The sequence below is a fragment of the Cajanus cajan genome, chromosome 7 (assembly GCF_000230855.2).
Source record: "Cajanus cajan strain Asha chromosome 7, NIPB_CcT2T_4, whole genome shotgun sequence".
NCBI lineage: Eukaryota > Viridiplantae > Streptophyta > Magnoliopsida > Fabales > Fabaceae > Cajanus > Cajanus cajan.
In genome coordinates this window covers 3,805,072-3,824,664 of record NC_138523.1, presented here as the reverse complement: position 1 = coordinate 3,824,664, position 19,593 = coordinate 3,805,072, and the positions used below count along the sequence as shown (strand labels likewise).

Here is a 19,593-nt window from a genome sequence, read left to right as displayed (position 1 = left end):
ACCCTCTGCGCACTCTCACTAGAAGGATATACTACCAGAGTCTCGTCGGGATAGCTAAGCCGTGCAAGATACATCCCATGCACACAATGGGCGAGACTGGGACTTCCAAACCAAGCTATCCCCAAGGACTAATCCCCAAAGCTTTTACACTAGGGGGCCTTCTCTAGCGGTGTATTCCATATCATACCCTTAAAACACTTATGCAAATGATGCATGTCATTCAAGACTCTATGCATTCTCATATCTCATTATCATTTCTCATTCCCATATCACATTATCATGTCTCATTATCACTTTTCACATCATCTCATCATATTCACATAGTCATCACTTTTCACATCATCTCATCATATTCACATAATCATCATTTTTCACATCATCTCATTCAACAAGGAATACATCAGAACAATCAGAAAGCAAAACATAAAATATTCATATTTTGCCTGTTTCTCATAGGGTTCCCACAGGAACCCACAGAGCACTCTAATTCATATCAAAACTTGTTTATTTTCAAGATTATATACATATTTACACTCAACAAATATCAAGAAACACAACAGAAAACTCAGAAGGTAAAACAGAAAACATTTAAAATTTTCCTCTTACAATTATCAATGCATTCCCTTAGGGTTTCCCATAGGAACCCATAGAAATCTCAATTTATACGATTAATTACATATAAGAAAACAATAGGCAAAACAGATACAATTGGGAAAAACTCCTCGTACATAAGCATACAAAAAATGCAACAAACACAGGATTGGGGGCCAATCCCACTACCCAGCATACAATCCCACACCCAGAGCGAGGTTTCTCACTCCCCCCTTACCTGGATAAGCAGAAGACAATGGTGTGATCTAAGGTCGTTCCTGAGTACTCTTCCTTAGAGCTATTTGTTTCTCCTTTTTTTTTCCTAACCCTTCAGAACGCAAATGAGGTAGATAGGGTTAACGCTACCTGACTCCTTAAAATTAATCCATTGGGCTGGGTCAACCCAACCCATTTTCCTTATCTTCTAACTCACTTCTCTTTTTCCTCAAAATAATTAAATAAAATAAATACATGTATATTATAAAATATTTTTCCTCTATAATAATAATATATTTCTGATCCAAAATATAATAATATAATTTCAATAACAAAATATCATATAAAATCAATCTTCTCTTAAAACATATAAATATTTATTTAAATATGCTAATAAAAAATACTTATTTAATACATACAAAATAATTGTCCAAAACAATAATTATTTAAAACGTACAAAATAATATTCTTCTATAATTATTAAGATAATTATGACCAAATACCATATAATAATAATTATAATAATAATAATAATAATAATAACTTTATTGAAAACTGGGGTGTTACAATAATCGCTTAAAGAAGCAAGTCAAAAAATACTTAGAGTTGAATCATAAGTGATTTATTAAAAAAATATTTGTATCTTTGTTTAAAGATAATGAAATTCAATCTTATTGGATTGAGAATCGGATCACTACTAGAAAAACATTATTTAACATCGCTATATTTACATCGGTTTCAATAGAACCGATGTAAATAAGAAATGCGGTGACAATTTTGTAAATAAATAGAAGATGTAAGCATATTTACATCGGTTATGTGGAAAACCGATGTAGAAGTGAAGGCACATTACAAAAACCTAATGAGAAACTCCCCCAACGCGCAACTTCACCAACGCGGTGGCGGCGCTGGGCATGGCGTCCTTGTGCGTGCAGAGGTAAGTGTTACAAAAACCCTTATGCTATAGGAGGGTGCTGAAGCGGAGGAGGAAAGACTCGTGGCTTCCGGACACACCACGAGGTCGTCGCGCTAGAGGAGCTCCTTGATGCGGGTGGAGTCGGCAGCGCGATCGCGGGTGAGGGCCACCGCGGGGATGGGGGAGAGGAAGCGGGAGAGCTTGCTGAGCTGTAGGTGACACAGGAGACCTTACGGTCGAGGGCAATGGCGATGATGATGGGGTCCAGGGCAGTGCGGTGGTTGTAGACATAGAGGTTGCCTAGGGTGCCCGGGAACGGCGGCGGAGGGCGGTGGCCGCGGATAACGAGCTTGATTCCCAGTATTTCGTAGGTGTAGCGCACGATGCATTCAGGGAGGGGGAGGGTTTGGATTCTCGTTGAGCCATGAGTGAGAGTGAAGAATGAGATCGCGAAGGGATTCTCTACTGATACAATTTTTTAATTTGTTTTAAAAAAAAAATTTACATCGATTTTTTAGGAACCGATGTAAAAGTTTATACACTTTTTAAGTCACTTTATTCTACATCAGTTTTAGAACCGATGTAAATGACATCCCAGAATCGATGTAAAATATAGTTCCTATAGTAGTGGATATAATCTCAGTAATTAAGACAAATTAATATAAAAATACCTTATGTTTCATTTAACCGTTTCTCACTCTCCATTTGACTAGCATTATTACTTTATTAAGAAAAACGTGTGATTTTTTGATATACATTATTTAACCATTTGTAATGTTTATCTTATCTTCACATAATGACATGTACGTTTAATATCCCATTGATTTTTCTAAGAATGATGTTTTCTATAAATGTTTGTTTGTTTCCATTTTGAAAGCAAATAATATTGGTTGAGCATACATTTCTTATAATCACGTAATAAATAAATTTTTATAATTACAATTTTGATATTTTAGAGGAAAAAATTATTATAAAAGTTGTTCACTTTCCTAGTGTGTTATTTTTTATTTTCTAATATACAATATTTTTTTAGCATATAATAACAAATATTTTAAATAATTTTTTATGTGAACTTTATAAATCTTTTGGATGAGAAATGTTGAGTATTTTACTTTAAAAATATTTACATAAAAATAGTGATTTTTTCATGTGACTTTACGTTTAATTAGATTTTCTTTATTAATATAATAAATTAATAATAACTTTTATAATTACTATTTTTGATGTATTGGAGGGAAATAATTGTTGCAGAAATTCTTCATTTTGCTAATGTTTTTTCTCCGCTAATATACAATAATTTTTAGCATATAATAGTAAACACTTTTAATAATTATTTTTTGTGTGAATTTCATAATTACTTTTACTTTAAAACTGCAATAATTTAAAATTAATGTAATTAATGTTTTATGATACTATTGCAATTTCTTATATTAATATGTTATTATATTATATAATTACATAAATAATAAAATTTATATATAAAAATATGTTGAAGGGAAGTTTTGAAGAAAAATAGTTATATCAAAAGTTATTACCTTTATATATAAAATATCTAGAGGAAGAAGAGTTACTTTATATCTCTCTAATTTTTTAAAATAAATTAAAATAAAAATGAAATGAATAGTTATTTATTATGTAAGAAAAAAGTGGTAAAAAAGTACGTGATTTAACTAAAAAGAACTTGAGAGTGAGGGTTTAGAGTTGTTTAGATTTTTGAGTAAATTAAAAAAAATAAAATAATTTATATAAAATGGAAATTAAGACGGTTAATAAAAGAAATATTCTTTTATATAATGATATAAATAAATAAATAAATAAATAAATAAATACTATAGATGGCAGAATATGATTCGAAATTTTTGCAAAACACTTGTATTAATAGCCTAGGTAGCTATTTTTTGGGGGGTTACAAACATTGGAGATATCCATACCAAAACTCCTTGAATCCAAATCAACCATTTTCTTTTCTATTCCCACTAATTTTCTCTCTCTTGTTCATTCTGCCCCTCTCTTCATTCTTTGTGCATCTTGAGATCCATAATTTGTTTTGTAGTTTTTGAAGATGGGGCAACAATCTTTGATCTATAGCTTTGTGGCTCGTGGCACCATGATTCTTGCTGAGTACACTGAATTTTCTGGAAACTTTACCACCATTGCCTCTCAATGCCTCCAAAAGCTTCCTTCTTCTAATAACAGATTCACCTACAATTGCGATGGCCACACTTTCAATTATCTTGTTGATAGTGGTTTCAGTACGTCATGCACATTTCAATTTTCCATCATTGTAATTTGATCAATTTGTTATCATGACTGAATCTATTTTTATCTAGATCTTGATATTTCTCATCTTTGCTTTTCAGTTTAAGTGATTACATGTTTCATAACACCATGACATGAATTGTGAAAAATACTTGTCCCCTTCCCGATCCCTTTCTTTAGATTTATAGCATGATTATTTTTCTCATGGTTTTTCATTCTCAAACATAAAAATAGAAAAATAATTCTCCTATTTTTTTATTACCCTTTTTTATTAGAAAAAAGAGATTAGTGTGTACTTGCAGAATCATTTAAAGGGTATATTTTTGTAGCAAGCGACCTATTTCCTAAACATCAAAGATAGTTCGTATATATTATTTTGAAGCATTTGAAGGGAAATGATATTCATATTAATGAGTCTTTTGTTGTTTCCAAATACATAAGAATTGTGTAGTCAGAATTTGGTTGTGTATTAAGAGCTTAATTTCTATACAGCATCATGTTGACAAATCATAAATTATGATAGGTTTGTTTTCTTGAGTTATTTAATGATAAAAAGTCATTAAATTACTACATTAACATATTTTTGATCGAGTGATGGTCTAAAATTTCTTTATATTAATAGTTCATATTCTATTTACTCTAATTTTAAAGGGAATGAAAAATTAATGAAGTTATATTTGGTTTGTTTTGGATGTTGTAGCCTACTGTGTGGTGGCTGTGGAATCTGCTGGTAGACAGATTCCTATTGCTTTTCTAGAACGTGTGAAGGATGAATTCAGCAAAAAATACAGTGGAGGCAAAGCTGCAACTGCTTCAGCTAAGGGCCTAAACAGAGAATTTGGGTAGGTACCTCATTTTACAACCAAATCTCTATTATATATATAAGTACTTTCATTGCACAATCTTATTACAATAGTGGACTAAAACTCATTCATTTTGAGCTATAGTCATCCAAATATTTATTTTCAGATCAATTACCAGAGTTTAATTAAAATTATATGTATATGTATATACCATAATTAAACATTTTGACTTGTGTACTTAAAAAAATTACAATAATTGTTGATGAAAATTTAATTAAACTTATACTAAATGAATAAATATTAGGAATGTTTCTGGTAAAGTATTTGAAGAGTTTATAACTCCTTTTGACAAATTTATAAGATAATTTAGTTAAAATAAACATTTGGTACAAAAATTTATTTTTATAGCTTATAACTTATTTTCATAAATTAATTGAAACAGTTTATAATTTATAATTTCTTAACTCTTTTTTTTTTTTTTTATCTTCATTAATTTATTTGAAATATTCTTTTACCCACTTTAATTTTGAAATCCTTTTCTTTTGCTTACTTTATCATTCTATCACCTTCATTATAAAAATTATTTTATATCATTTCACATTTATCAATTAACTTATTAGTTAATTTTATCAAACAATTTCGATTTAATAATCAACTAGTTAATAAACTTTAGTTTTTTCATTCCTAATTTTAGTTTATAAATTTTGAGCTAGCTTATAAGCTTTCGATAAATTATAAGCTAGTTTTACAAACTCACTCTAAATTGTATTGATTGAAATGTGCAGGCCAAAATTGAAGCAGCAAATGCAATATTGTGTTGATCATCCTGAAGAGATCAACAAGCTTGCCAAAGTGAAGGCTCAAGTTTCTGAAGTCAAGGGTGTTATGATGGAAAACATTGAAAAGGCAAGACCTATATCAAAATGCCATTGTTTAAAAGAGTTGTTGCCACCATTCATCAAATATATATTATCAAGTTATATTGAAATATTTCATTTTCTCGTAGGTTCTTGATCGAGGAGAAAAGATTGAGATGCTTGTGGACAAGACTGATAACCTTCGTTCACAGGTACCATGTTCCTCTTTATTTTTGTATGACTAAAACTATCATAAGTAATATTATATATAATTTTAGTTCTTATAATAATATGCATGAATTTTAAAATAATTTTTGTAATATTTAACCTTTTGGAATTAGTCCCTCTTGGTGTTGTTTAATTGCTATATATTTTCATTTGTCATGTGATGACATGTTACTTTATATAATTTTTAGTTTAATTAGTTCTTATAAACATGCCTTATTCTTATTTTTATTTGTCTAATATGTATTGTTTTACTTTAACTTAATTATTCTAACTCTTTAATCATCTCAACAGTTAACTGAGAATAAATAACAGGATTTAACGTCACAAATTAAATATTACGAGAGTTGTTTTGAAAAGAAAAAAAACTAAAATAAGTATATAAATATGTTACAATAATCAGAAATAAATATATTTTGAGATAGCACATGATCCAACTCTGATTAATACTATATGTATTCCTTGTTGCAGGCACAAGACTTTAGAACACAAGGCACAAAAGTGAAAAGGAAGATGTGGGTTCAAAACATGAAGATCAAATTGATTGTTTTTGGTATCGCCATAGCATTAATTTTGATCATGTTTATGTCTATATGTCGTGGCTTCAGCTGCTTACATTAGTTTCTTTTTCTTTTTCTTCTTCTTCTTCTCATATCGATCAATTTTGCAAGATTTCATCTGTTACATTTGTGCCAATATTCTTAATCTCATTAACCATTTTTAGTTAAATATATGATTGGGCTAGGTTTGTGGTGTTTTGTCCAATATTTGTTAAGTATAACATGTACATGTCATAATATTAAGAATAGGACTACTTCTCTAGGTTTAATTTCATGGTATATAAAATGTGTATACGATATAGTACACAATAAATGCACAACGCAAATAACATTCAATATATTTTGGTTGACTCACAAGTCACACCATCATATCTCAATATTTCTGACACATGCTATGTTAAAAATATCATATTTTACAAGTGTGGAAATTTTAAATAAAGCATGAACCCCAGTCTATTGATGATAACAATTAACAATGGAACTCGTTCCAATTTTGATGGCAAATTCATCATTTCAGAAGTCACTGTAATAGATCTACTTTAAAAAATCGTGTATATAAATATAATTTTTTCAGGGGTATTAGTTAGTTAAATAATATTAAACACATCTTGTTAAGAAAAATTAATTATTTGAAAAGAATAATTGTAAAATCAATTTTATATTTTTAATATAAAAATGTTTTTATTTAATTTTTTATTGTTTTTATTTCTTGAATACTTGTTATAGATATGTAAAATTGACATGAAAACCTAAATAGAACAAATACTCATGCTCTCTCTGCTCCACTAAATGAGTTATACCTCATTTGTTGTGATGATTTTTTATTAATCAAATAATAATAAATCGTGTTTTCAAAATATTGTTTAAAAGTATAAATAAAAATTATTAGAAAAAATACTTAAATATATTTTTAGTCTCAATAAAATTTGAGAATTTTGATTTTGATTAATATAAAAAAAAATTGTCCTCTAATATTTGAAATCGTTGTCTTTTGTTAATAAAAAAAATAGTAAATTTTAGTTTTGATCCTTATAAAATATTTTTCTTTTATGTTTTTCATTCCTCTAAAATTTAAAATCACTATTTTTTGTCTCTCTCATTTATTTTAAAGTAGATAAATGATATTTATTTTAAGGATATATTAATAAAAAATTAGAGGTGACAATATATATGTGATGCCACATGCTAATATGTCACATAGTGTTACCTAAGATTGTCACTTAGTCTTTTGATCAATGATTTCAAAATCGGATTGATCATTGAATCAATTTAGACACTCAATTAAGGTACAATTGTGATCGTATTAATAAAATAATAATAATTATTATTAATATAAACTAATATTAAATCTTTACCAAAAAAAAAAACTAATATTAAATAAATATAATATCATAAATTTATAACACTAAAAATTAAAATAAATATTATTTATAAGTTCTTAATATTTAATGGGTACATAAAATTCTAAACTAAATATAATATAATATTTAAGTTTAAATTTTAATAAAATATAACAATATCTATTAATAATAAGAAGTTTACATCTAAACTAAAAAGTATTAAATTAATATAATATAAATTATAAAAATAAAGATATTATAAATTATAAATTAACAAAAATGATTAAATTATATTTATAGTACAAGTATTAAAAATAACTTATTTTAATTTATAATTTTAAATTAAATGTGTATTTTTCATTAAAAATATTTTAAATTAAATTTTAAACTTTAAAAATATTTTTTTAATCGAACTAGTTCATACCAGTTTGACTAAGCTTTTACCGATTTTGATCAGTTCTGATTTTTACCAGTTTTCCACCAATTTGTTGCAAAATAGCTTTATGCGTCAACTAAATCTGTTAAGGATTGGTTTTCCATTTGATTGGGTTCGGTTTTGATAGTGATGCTTCTAAGATACACATGAATAGTTAAAAGAAATCACATAATAGATAATAAAAAATAATAATTCCAAATTTTAGATAATAAATAATAAAGAAATTTTTTATAAAAATAAAATAAAAATTTGCTCATTTTATATAAACTAAAACATACACATTTAAGTTAAGAAGATAGTTTTAAAATTTGACTCAAACTGGCTGAGACCTTGAAGCATGGCCAAGTCAAGCTCATAATCAAATTGGTTATGTAAGCCACCCAATATTGACATCATTGAATCGATAAAACCCAATAAGATTTTCTTAATAACCTAGCAAACCACTTTTTTCAAATTTTGGGATGGATTGGCTTATTTTGCATTCGCTACTAATTAAATTTGTTGCAATTAAGTTAAAAAAAATAATCTTGGATCCATCAAGCTTTATAATTTTAATGCTAACAAATGAAATATTTTTATAAGAGAAAATGTCTTAAAAAATACATGTGAAAATATTCATTAGATGAAGTGTAAGATGCAAATTATCTATCAGACGATGTAAAACAGATGAAGCATATAATTTGTTTCATGTTCATTAACGTTCATTATTTATTGAGACTAATGACAAAGTTTGTTTTGAATATTTCACCTTAACATATTAAACTAAAAGACCATTTTGGAACTCATAAATTTGTTAAAGAGAATAAGATCGTATTTTTCAAAAGATGAAGATTCCCAAAAATCACGAAGAAAAATAAATAAAGTCATTGCTATTGCACTAGGCTAACATTGCTTTTGTAAGCTCTATTTGGTATGAAAAATTGATAAGTAACCTCCTTCATCAGATAAGAGGTACTATTTGGTGAAATACATTTAATACTTGCATTAAATGAGTCAAACAGTTATTTGTCATCACAAGGAAAGACGATGAAGATAAATGAAACAAACTTGTGATATGGACTCAAACTATTGCAACAATTATCTTCTCCAAACTACTATATAACAAGATTCAAAGCTCAAGAAATAAGAGGATGAACAATATACAGAAAAGACTAGTACAAAACGACGCAAAGAAAAACTCTTTATAAATCATAATTATTCTTTCTTGTAAAGCTTATTGCTCTATATTTGTTGTATAACGTCTAAGTGAGATAAATATAATATTTTTCTAACCTTTATAACCATTGTTATAAGGTTAAGTCAAAAGGCAATTTTGGATCCCTCAAGTTTTATAGTTTTAAAGCTAACAAAACAAAATGTTTTTATAAGATAAAATGTCTTGAAAAACATCTTTGAAAATATATGTGAAAATGTTCATTAGACGAAGTGTAAGACGTAGGATGTAAATCAGACAAAACATACAGTTTGTCTCATGTTCATTGAATATTTATTATTTTTTGAGACTAATGACAAAGTTTGCTTTGGATGTTTCATTCCTCAACAGATTGAACTAAAAAAATCATCTTGAAACTCACAAATTTGTTAAAGAGAATAAGATCATGCTTTTCGTAAAAAATTCCTAAAATAACAGAAAAATCAAATAAAGTCACTACTGTTGCACTGCGCTAACATTACTTCTACAAGCTTCATTAAGTAGCCTCTTTCATTAGATAAGAGGTGTCATTTGGTGAAATGCATTTAATGTTTGTAGTAAATGAGTTAAACAATTACATGTCATCATAAGGAAAGACGATGAAGACAAACAAAACAAACTTGTCATCTATACTCAAATTGTTGCAATGGTCATCTTCTCCAAGCTACTATACAAGAAGATTTAAAGCTCAAGAAAAAAAAGGACGCACAATATACTAAAAAGACTTGTACATAAATACATACAAAGAAACACTCTATGTAAATCATACTTATTCATTCTTGCAAAACTTACTACTCTATACTGGTTGTATAAAGTCTAAGTGAAACGAACACAACATTTTTGTAAACTTTATAACCATTGTTATAAGGTTGAACCTGAAGAGACTTGTGTGTAAAACAATACTTGGTTGAGCCTAGAGAGGCTAATTTGTGAAACAATACTTGGTTGAGTCTAGAAAGACTTGTTTGAAAAGAATACTTGGTTGTTAAGCCTAAACAAACTTATTGTTAAAAGAATACTTGGATAGTTGCTTGAAGAGATAAGTAAAAAAATACTTAGGATTAAGCCAAAAATGACTTGTTGAAATAATACTTGTATCTTTGTTTAAAAATAGTGAAATTTAATCTGATTGGATTGAGAATTGAACGTAATCTTGGTGGTTAAGACAAATCATTATAAAAATATTATGTTCAATCTGACTGCTTTTCACACTCCATCGACTAATGCTACTAGTTCACTACTAAAAATCTGCAAGTTTTTGATACACATTATTCAACCTCTTTTAATGTTTATATTTTCTTAATAGTTTCCAATTAATTAAATCATAATTAATCAATTGACCATTAAATTAAATCATATTTAATTTAATGACTTTTGCTCAAACATTTACTCTATATGTGTGGTCTTATAAATTTCTACTTAATTAACTAGTATTTTATCATGTGCAATACATATCTTAAATATGTAACACCCTGAGTTTTCCAAATTTAATAGTGTTTTAAATTAATTGATGAGATTTTATAAATAATTTAATTTTTCACAAAGGTATAGAGAAATGTTTTATATAATAGATTATATAAGTTATGAGATATTATTATGTTTTTAATATAAGGGAATAATTTTGTAGCTAGAATTAAAAAAATTTTAACCGAGAAAGTTAAAGTGGGGTTGAGGGTTATTCTTTTTAAAAGAATTAGAAGTTACGCATGAAAGTTACGCTTACGCTTCTCACCTTTCTTACCCTTTTGAATAGGAGACACGAGAATAACATTAGCTAATTTTCATCCTTCAACAAGTGTTCACATAGATAAGGGAGAGTGAGGGTTTTCTCCACATAAGTCAATTAATTTGTTGGGTTGAGAAATTACAACCCCCTTTTGCCTATGTATCTAATTATTGGGGAAATTCATAGTTTGACTTGAGAAAGTGGAATTGGGGTTTTGTATGTTTGTTATGACATGAGATGTTATGATTGAGTTGTATGTATGATTGATTGTGCATTGAATGTTGTGATCATGAATCTATTAATGCCTATAAGTTATGTGAAAATCCTTGTTTTTATAGAGTAATATAAAGATGAGTGATAACAAAGGATTTTGTGAAATTAAGGTGTAAATTGAGTATGTAATGGCGTGACAATTGATAAGGGACCTTAAATTAGTGATTTTTTTTTATTAACATGAGAATTTGGGAACTTGTGTTGGTGGTTCATGCAAAACTCACACATTCTACAATTTGTCATAAATTGATGCAACATCAAATACGAGTAGGGGTCGGGGGCCCTGAGCATTTGGGCATAGGGCAGTCACGTTAGGCATAAGAGCTCTAAGGGAGTCTTTATGGTAAATTCTTCGAGCATGAGATGGGGTCAAACTGGGCATGGTCCTTCCAAAGAACAATTTGTACTCTCTGTGAGGTTGGCACTAGGTGCAACATGAGTACTATTGGGTGCAAAATTGAGAACTATGAATTGTTACATGTACTATTGTGGTGAAAATGAGAAGTGGTTTTTACATTGTGTATGTATAATGATAATTTTTGTACATGATTGTTAATACAATGCAGTGTGTAGAGTGAAGTGTGATGGGGAATGTGAACGGATTGACATGATTCAATTGAGAATTTAGATAGTATAAGATGTGCTTAATGGGTGCAAAATTGAGACTGTGAATTGTTACGTGTACTATTGTGGTGAAAATGAGAAGTGATTTTTACATTGTGTATAATTGTTAATATAATGCAGTGTGTAGAGTGAAGTGTGATGGGGAATGTGAATGGATTGACATGATTCAATTGAGAATTTAGATAGTATGAGACGTGCTTGATGACTAAGTATAAGGTATTCATTATGAGTATGAGGTATTCATTATGAGTATGAGGTCTAGGTTATGAGTATGACATGTAACACTCAAATATGAGATAGGTGTCATGTATGAGATATTATATTTCATGAGCATAAGGTATGTGTTACGAACATGAGTAATTGCCTTCGGACCACGAGAATACACTGCTGAATCACGAGTAGAATTGTTGGAACTTTAAGTTATGGGCTATTTATGTGCTTATAGTTATAGGAGTAAGACTTAGTTGATAATGTGGAGTATGAAGTGTTAATGTGAAAATGTGAATGAGTTGATATTAAAGTTGCAAGCATATTATTGCCTAATATGAATTATGGAATGTTACTTTGTTTTATATATGTGTGTATAACTATGTTAAAGTGATATGTTTCTCACTTCTTTTATTTTTTGTTGACCTATGTTGAATGTTTTGTAGGTAATGATCATCATGACGATGATGTAGGAGATGAGGCATAAGCCTTGTGGGCTGTTGTGTTATACTCCAATAAGATGTGACATAACTGAACTCAACATAAGATTTCTATTATTTTGAGTTTATGATTAGTGTTAGACACTTGGTTTCTTTATGTCATGAAAGAGTTCTTCATATCCTTTTGATTTTAATAGCAATTTGTAAACTCTGCTTTTAAAGTTTGAGAACTATTGTGATTAATTATATTTGAGCATCTTAATATTGGCGTGTGGATAATGAATGTCACGAAATATTTATTATGTTACTAAAATTATAATAAATTATATATACAAATAAATACTATACTTTAATATATAAATCATATATAATTTTGTATTAATAAATATTTTTAACATATAAATTATATTTTAGATTTATGATACATAATTTAAATTATAACATAATGTTATTTTTATTTATTAATAAAATAAAAATCAAATTTAAAAAAAAATAAAAAATATTTAAAAACTCTTTTATTATTATTTTTTAAATACTACCGTATAACATAAAAGTTGAAATTTAATATACAATAGATCGATGTTTATTTGATATGATAGTAAAAAAAGAAATGTGATGTAAATCGGTGGGCTCCATAATATTTTGTTTCCTTACTCTACACACAGAACCATGATTTTAAGTGAAAATAAAATTTTGGAATGTTGTACATTTTTTTTATTTTATATTTTCCATATACCCGTTTCTTGTATTTTACAGCATGGCAATAATGTTATCACTGGTAGAGGGCTCTGTCAAAATAATTCTGATTGAAATTATTAAATTTTTTTAAATAGCTAATTTAAAATATTTATAATTAAAAATTAATCAATATAAATAATTAATATATTATAATAATTATATTGTATATTTGATCATATTGTTAAACTAAAATTATATTTAAATTTTAAAAATTTATTTGATTTTAATCTGAAATTAATTAAATGGGTGAAATCATCATAACATTTATACAATGTTTGTTTCATATATTAAAAGTTCATTTTAAAAAAATATAAGCATGGGTATATAATATTCTTATATTTATTATAAATTTTAAAATTTTATTTCTGATATTATTTTCGGAAAACTATCTTATCATATTTTCTTCTCTTTTATTTCTATGTTAAGTGGTGAGAAAAATATATTTCAATAGGAATATAAGAAATCACTTTTTTATAATACTTGTAACTTTTCTTTTAATTATTTTTATTTAAATTATTTTAAATTAAAAAAAATTTAATTTTTTTTAAATACTAAAGGGTTCAATGCACTACGTGTCTCTAATATACATATAGATAAATATTAAAAATTATAAATAATTATTAAAAAAAAAGTATAACATTATTTTTTTTTATATTCAAAAAGTATAATCGTTCACTAAAAAATGGAGATAAAAAAATAATTATTAAAATATATTTTCTTTATAATATTAATAGATGTATAGGTAATACCATTCTAATTAAAATATTTAAAAAAGAATAATATTTCTAAAATTATATTGTAATACCTTAAAACAAACACCTTCCATCACATCTTAATATTTTCATGGTAGGAGACGTTTCTCCACCTAGTATTGTATAAATTGTATTTTACCTTAAAGCCAAAATATGTCGAACTAACTCTTAACACTTAACATAGCTATTCTTTTGCGACGTTAAATATTGACACATCACTGTGAAAGTTGGTGGTAACATAAAATGCGTGGCCATAATGGCATGCCAAACCCATATATCCCTTAGAGGGAACAACGATACACCACATAACACGAGAGGTCGCTACGCCAACAAGTATCATGCTCAAGAGCTGTTCATCAATTACTTTTTCAGGTAACACAATTTCTCCTTTCTATTTTTTTTTTCTGGTTACTTTATTTCTTATACACATTCAGAAAAAATTAATAAAGTTTTTTTTTTTGGAAAAAAGTGTTTGATAGACCATTTTTTAATATATATATATATATATATATATATATATATTAACAATGAATCACAAATATTAAAAATAAAAAACTTATATAATCAACTTATACAATAGTTTATAAATTTTTTTATAAATATAAAATAATTTTTTTGTCTATAATATGAAATATATTTATTTTTAAAATTATAAATATTATTTATTTAAAAATATAAGTTTGTATTAAAAAGTACTGTAAGAATATTTTGACCATCTACAAAAGCGCACATGTTATCATTTTTTTTTTAATTTTTTTAATAAATAAAAATAATTTTCTTATTTTAAGAATAAGATTACTTCGACTTATTTCACTTAATAACTTATATTTTATATCAATTTCAACAATTCATCTATTAAATTAAAAGTTTTTAATGTAAGTCAAGTATGCAAATTTTTAATAATTTTAAAAATTATTTAGTATTTCGTTTTATTAATTAAGGATAAGCATAAAATATTTTCTATATTCATTTGAACTTATATAACAAAATATTAAATATTTTTTTTATTTTTTAAATTTTTTTTTATAGTATATATTAATAACTTTTAATACTTAATGATTAAATCTAAAATTTGATATAAAATATAAATTATTGATTGAAGTAAGTTTAAATAAATTTACTCAGATTTCTTATTTATATATATATATATATATATATATATATATATATATATATATATATATATATATATATATATATATATATATATATATATATACTCACTTTTTTAGTTAGAGTATATTAAAATCTTACACCAAAATTATTTGACAAAAAAATCAATCACCTCTTTTAACTAAATTAATCCAAATCAAATATATTTTAATAATTTAAATTTATTTTTTTTAAATAATTCAATATTCACATTGATATTTACAATTAATTTCTTTTTCTCATTAATTACAAAATTTCAGCCATGACAACTATGCCCTAATTAATAATAAAAAAACACGAGCCATAGTCCCCAAACCATCTCAATAACAACATGCGCCAACTACCATCATCTTCTTCAAATCAAATGCTTTCATATGCGCATAAGAGTGAATTATTGTTTTGTTAATCACATGCACCGCATGTTGACACTTGTGGTACCTCCATAGCTAACTTATATCAAAACTCAATCTTAAAAATATCAAATGACTCATTAGGATTAGGCAACACCAACATAGGAGAAGTAGTCAATCTTTCTCTTCAACTCTTCCACCTGACACTTCAATTCAACCAACTCTGTTGGGGCCATCCTATAGGGAGCAACCAACACTGGTCCTACACCAGGGACCAGATCAATACTAATCTTAATCTCCCTAGTAGGAGGTAACCCAAACACCTCATCCAAAAACACCTTCGAGAATTCCCTCACAGTTCCTACCTATTGATCACCTTCTCAGTTTTCACACTCACAGCAGCAAACAGAATACAACACTCTGCTCCATCTCTTAACATCACTTCAGCCTGGCTGGCTGACTTCAACAATTCATCATCCCCCTAAGGGACAAACCAATTCCCTATTGGCACAATCTATAAGAATGTGATTGGCAGATAACCAATCCATGCCTAAGATTATGTCAATATCCACTAAAGGCAAACAGATCAAGTTCACCTTATGCTTCCTATCACACATCTCCAAGGGAAAACCAACACACATCTCAGAGGCAACAACAAAAACAGAAGCGAGTGTAGACACAAGCAATCTCAACCCCAAATTGCATACAGGAAAACCCAACTTTTTAGCACATGCATAAGAAATAAATAAATAAATAAATTGAGGTCCTGAGTCAAATAATATCATCACATCCTTACCAGTAACTTTACCCTTCCCCTTCACTAGATTAGATGAAGTGGAGGCTTCAGCTCCAGTCAAGGAAAACACCCTCCCAGCTGTAGTAGATTTATCACCCCTCGGGACACTCCTGGTCTATCGGGCATCTAGAGGACAACTAGTCGACACGTGACCCATCTGGCCACACCTAAAGCACTTGCTCTCGGTATGAGGGCAATCACGAATGAAGTGAGGTCCACCGCATCTATAACATCTGACAGTAGCAACTTCACTCTGACCCTCACTCCTAGCTGTGTCAATAAGTTTCCTTGTGACAGGACCCCCTTGCTGTGATTGGGGCCTATCATAAGGTTTCCTCTGAGCACCACCACCACTCTTGGACCCAGCTGGCCCACCAACAGCCTTCGCCGGCTTGCCGACGCTCTCTAGCCGCTCCACAACCTTCGCCTTCTCTACCAAGGCTGGAAACTCTGTGATGGCCATAGGCACCACCACTCTCCTCAAATCATACTTCAAGCCTTCAGCAAACTTCCTACACTTCCAAGCCTCAGAGATGGCTTGGGTGTAGAAGCGTGCCAAATGCTCGAATCTCATGGCGTACTCGGTTACCGACATTCCCCCTATTGTAATCTCATAAACTCTGCCTCCCGAGCATGCCTAACACTCTCTGGGAAGTACTTCTCGAGGAAGGCCCTCTTGAAGCACACCCAGCCCACAACCACTCCACGGTCAATTATCATCTGACTAGTACCTCTCCACCAATACTCTGCCTCTCCTGTCAACATATACACTGCATAGGCAAGCTTTCGCTCCTCTGAACAACCTAAAACTGAGAATATTTTCTCCAACTCGCAAATCCAGTGATCAGCCACATCTTGATCTGCATCACCTCTAAACTGAGGAGGACTACAATTCCTGAACTCAGCCATATCCCTGCTCGCATGAGACCCAGTAGATCCTGCTGCACCAGCTGCAGCTCTCTCAGCATCCACCCTAGCAAAATGTGCAGTCTGCTGCTGCATCGCCATGGCCATCATCTCCATGGCCTTGGCTATCTGATCATACTGTGGCCTCACCATACTACAAGAATTTAAACATCTTATTAGTAACATGATACCACCATATATCACCAAAACTAACACATATCAGAGATATGTCACAACAGAAACCTAGAAGGATCACTCCCCACAGAGTATCCAAAAGACTCGGCCGGCTTTGATACCATAAAAGTGTAATAACCCGCCGTGACCGTCACACTACAGAACAACACTACATACTACTCGAAAATATATTAAAATAGCAAAATAAATATTTACAACACAAGTTGCTAATCAAGCAACAAACAACTAGTTGTATATAAGAAGGCCTGCTACTATAAGGTAGCCTAAAAAAAAATCCATGTTTAGGCACCTCATGTGGCCTCTAACAGCTATCTCCCAGCCTATCCCTACCCTGCTACCATACCACGTATGATCATCGCAGTCCAAACCACATGGAGACAAGGGTAAACTAGAGACAATAAATAACTCATAATAATTTAATATTCAACATAACAACTATATAATCATCTTCGCATTCGACACCTGAGACAAACAACATATATATATACTATACATCTTAACATTCATTTCAACTTACAACATAACAACACTATCATCGTTCTCAACAAGGTCAACATACAACACACTCACAGCTTAATAACACAACAACAAATATACAACTCATATCAACAACAAATCAACTCATCAACAACTTATACGTCGTCACGCATTTCGACTCGGAGATCTCCTACAACATGGTAAGTAGTCTAAGTGGCTAGGTCCTACTGAACCGACAATACAACAAATTTGGATATCAATCTACAACACGATAATGGTTTCTCAGACTTTGCCACTTAAACAAGGAAGTATAGTACTCGGTTAGGAACTAAGTTCCCGACTTCGTACTTTACTCAAATTGACCACTTGTAATCGGTATAGGTCGACCTGACCCCTATACCATGGTCGCTTTGTAATCGGTATAGCTCGACCTTGCCCCTATACCGTGGTCGCTTTATAATCGGTATAGCTCAACCTTGCCCCTATACCGTGGTCGCTTTATACACGTGTGCCTCGACCTTGCCCACACACGAGATCAACTAAGTCCTAGAGGAGAACAACACAACGACCACTCCAAGGGACAACTTCCCAAGGAGGGTTTTTAAAAAAATTGGGCTCTCAGAGCACCACAACTATCTCAATCCACACAATGGGATGAACAACTTCGAAAACATCTCCCCTAGTCCTAGTGATCAACAACTTATCATCACAGCTTAATCAGCTTACAAATCAACAACACAGATTAGCTCAACAACTTACACAACACACAACTTTTCAACTCATCATCTCAATCAACTTTTAACTTGAACAACACAATCAACTCACAACTTTAACAACACAATTTATCAGCACAACAACTCATCAACGCTATTTAACAACACATTTTAACCACACAACCTCTCATTTCAACTTTAAACAACACAATCAACTCAACAACTTAATAGCTCAACTCATAATTTACAACTCAATTATTCTAAGATAATATATTTTCAACACATGGCACAACATACAACTTTTTAGTAACATACAACTATCCTCTAACAACTTGACAACATAGTCTAATAATAACATCTCATCATATTTCACAACATAAACATGTCCACACATATAGCAACCTTATCAACTTAATTTCAACAATATCAAAAATCAACACACAACTTGTAAACAACTTCACAACTTAACTACAACATGCATCTCATTTACATCCCATTTTCATCATGAAAGCATCACCAACAACATCATTAACAAATATTTAATCATATATTAGCAACACACAATATTTTCATCACATAACACAACTCATACTAATCAACCTAAGCACCCAAATTTGTTCTCAACTCACATACAACCAACAAATTTACAATCTAGCTTCCCTTACCTGAAGATTGGCTCAAAATAGCCAAGAAGCGGAATTCCCTTTCCGAAGCTCAACCCGGAACTTCAATCCACCCAAAGCAAGCTTCTTAATTTAGAGTTCTTCTCTCTAAAAACCTCTTCTTCTCCTCAACCACCCAACTCTATTTATTGAAGTTCAGGAGTGGCCAGAACGGCCTATTCCGAAT

The 19,593-nt window shown here is 29.5% G+C and overlaps 1 protein-coding gene across 1 annotated transcript; it reads left to right on the top strand.

The window, feature by feature from the left end:
• The first annotated feature begins 3,634 nt into the window (after positions 1-3,634).
• LOC109812372 (putative vesicle-associated membrane protein 726) lies at positions 3,635-6,632 on the top strand. The gene is made up of 5 exons (XM_020376320.3): positions 3,635-3,975; positions 4,683-4,824; positions 5,571-5,691; positions 5,792-5,854; positions 6,339-6,632. Exons 1-5 carry the CDS (start codon positions 3,786-3,788, stop codon positions 6,486-6,488), a joined length of 666 nt encoding a protein of 221 aa, XP_020231909.1. The 5' UTR covers positions 3,635-3,785; the 3' UTR covers positions 6,489-6,632.
• Positions 6,633-19,593: the final 12,961 nt, after the last annotated feature.

Excerpts from the sequence above, each read along its gene's own strand:
- LOC109812372 (XM_020376320.3), top strand. The coding sequence starts at position 3,786 with ATGGGGCAACAATCTTTGATCTATAGCTTTGTGGCTCGTGGCACCATG. Across the intron at positions 4,825-5,570 it reads GGCCTAAACAGAGAATTTGG|GCCAAAATTGAAGCAGCAAA; the intron begins GTAGGTACCTCA and ends TGAAATGTGCAG. Across the intron at positions 5,692-5,791 it reads TGATGGAAAACATTGAAAAG|GTTCTTGATCGAGGAGAAAA; the intron begins GCAAGACCTATA and ends ATTTTCTCGTAG.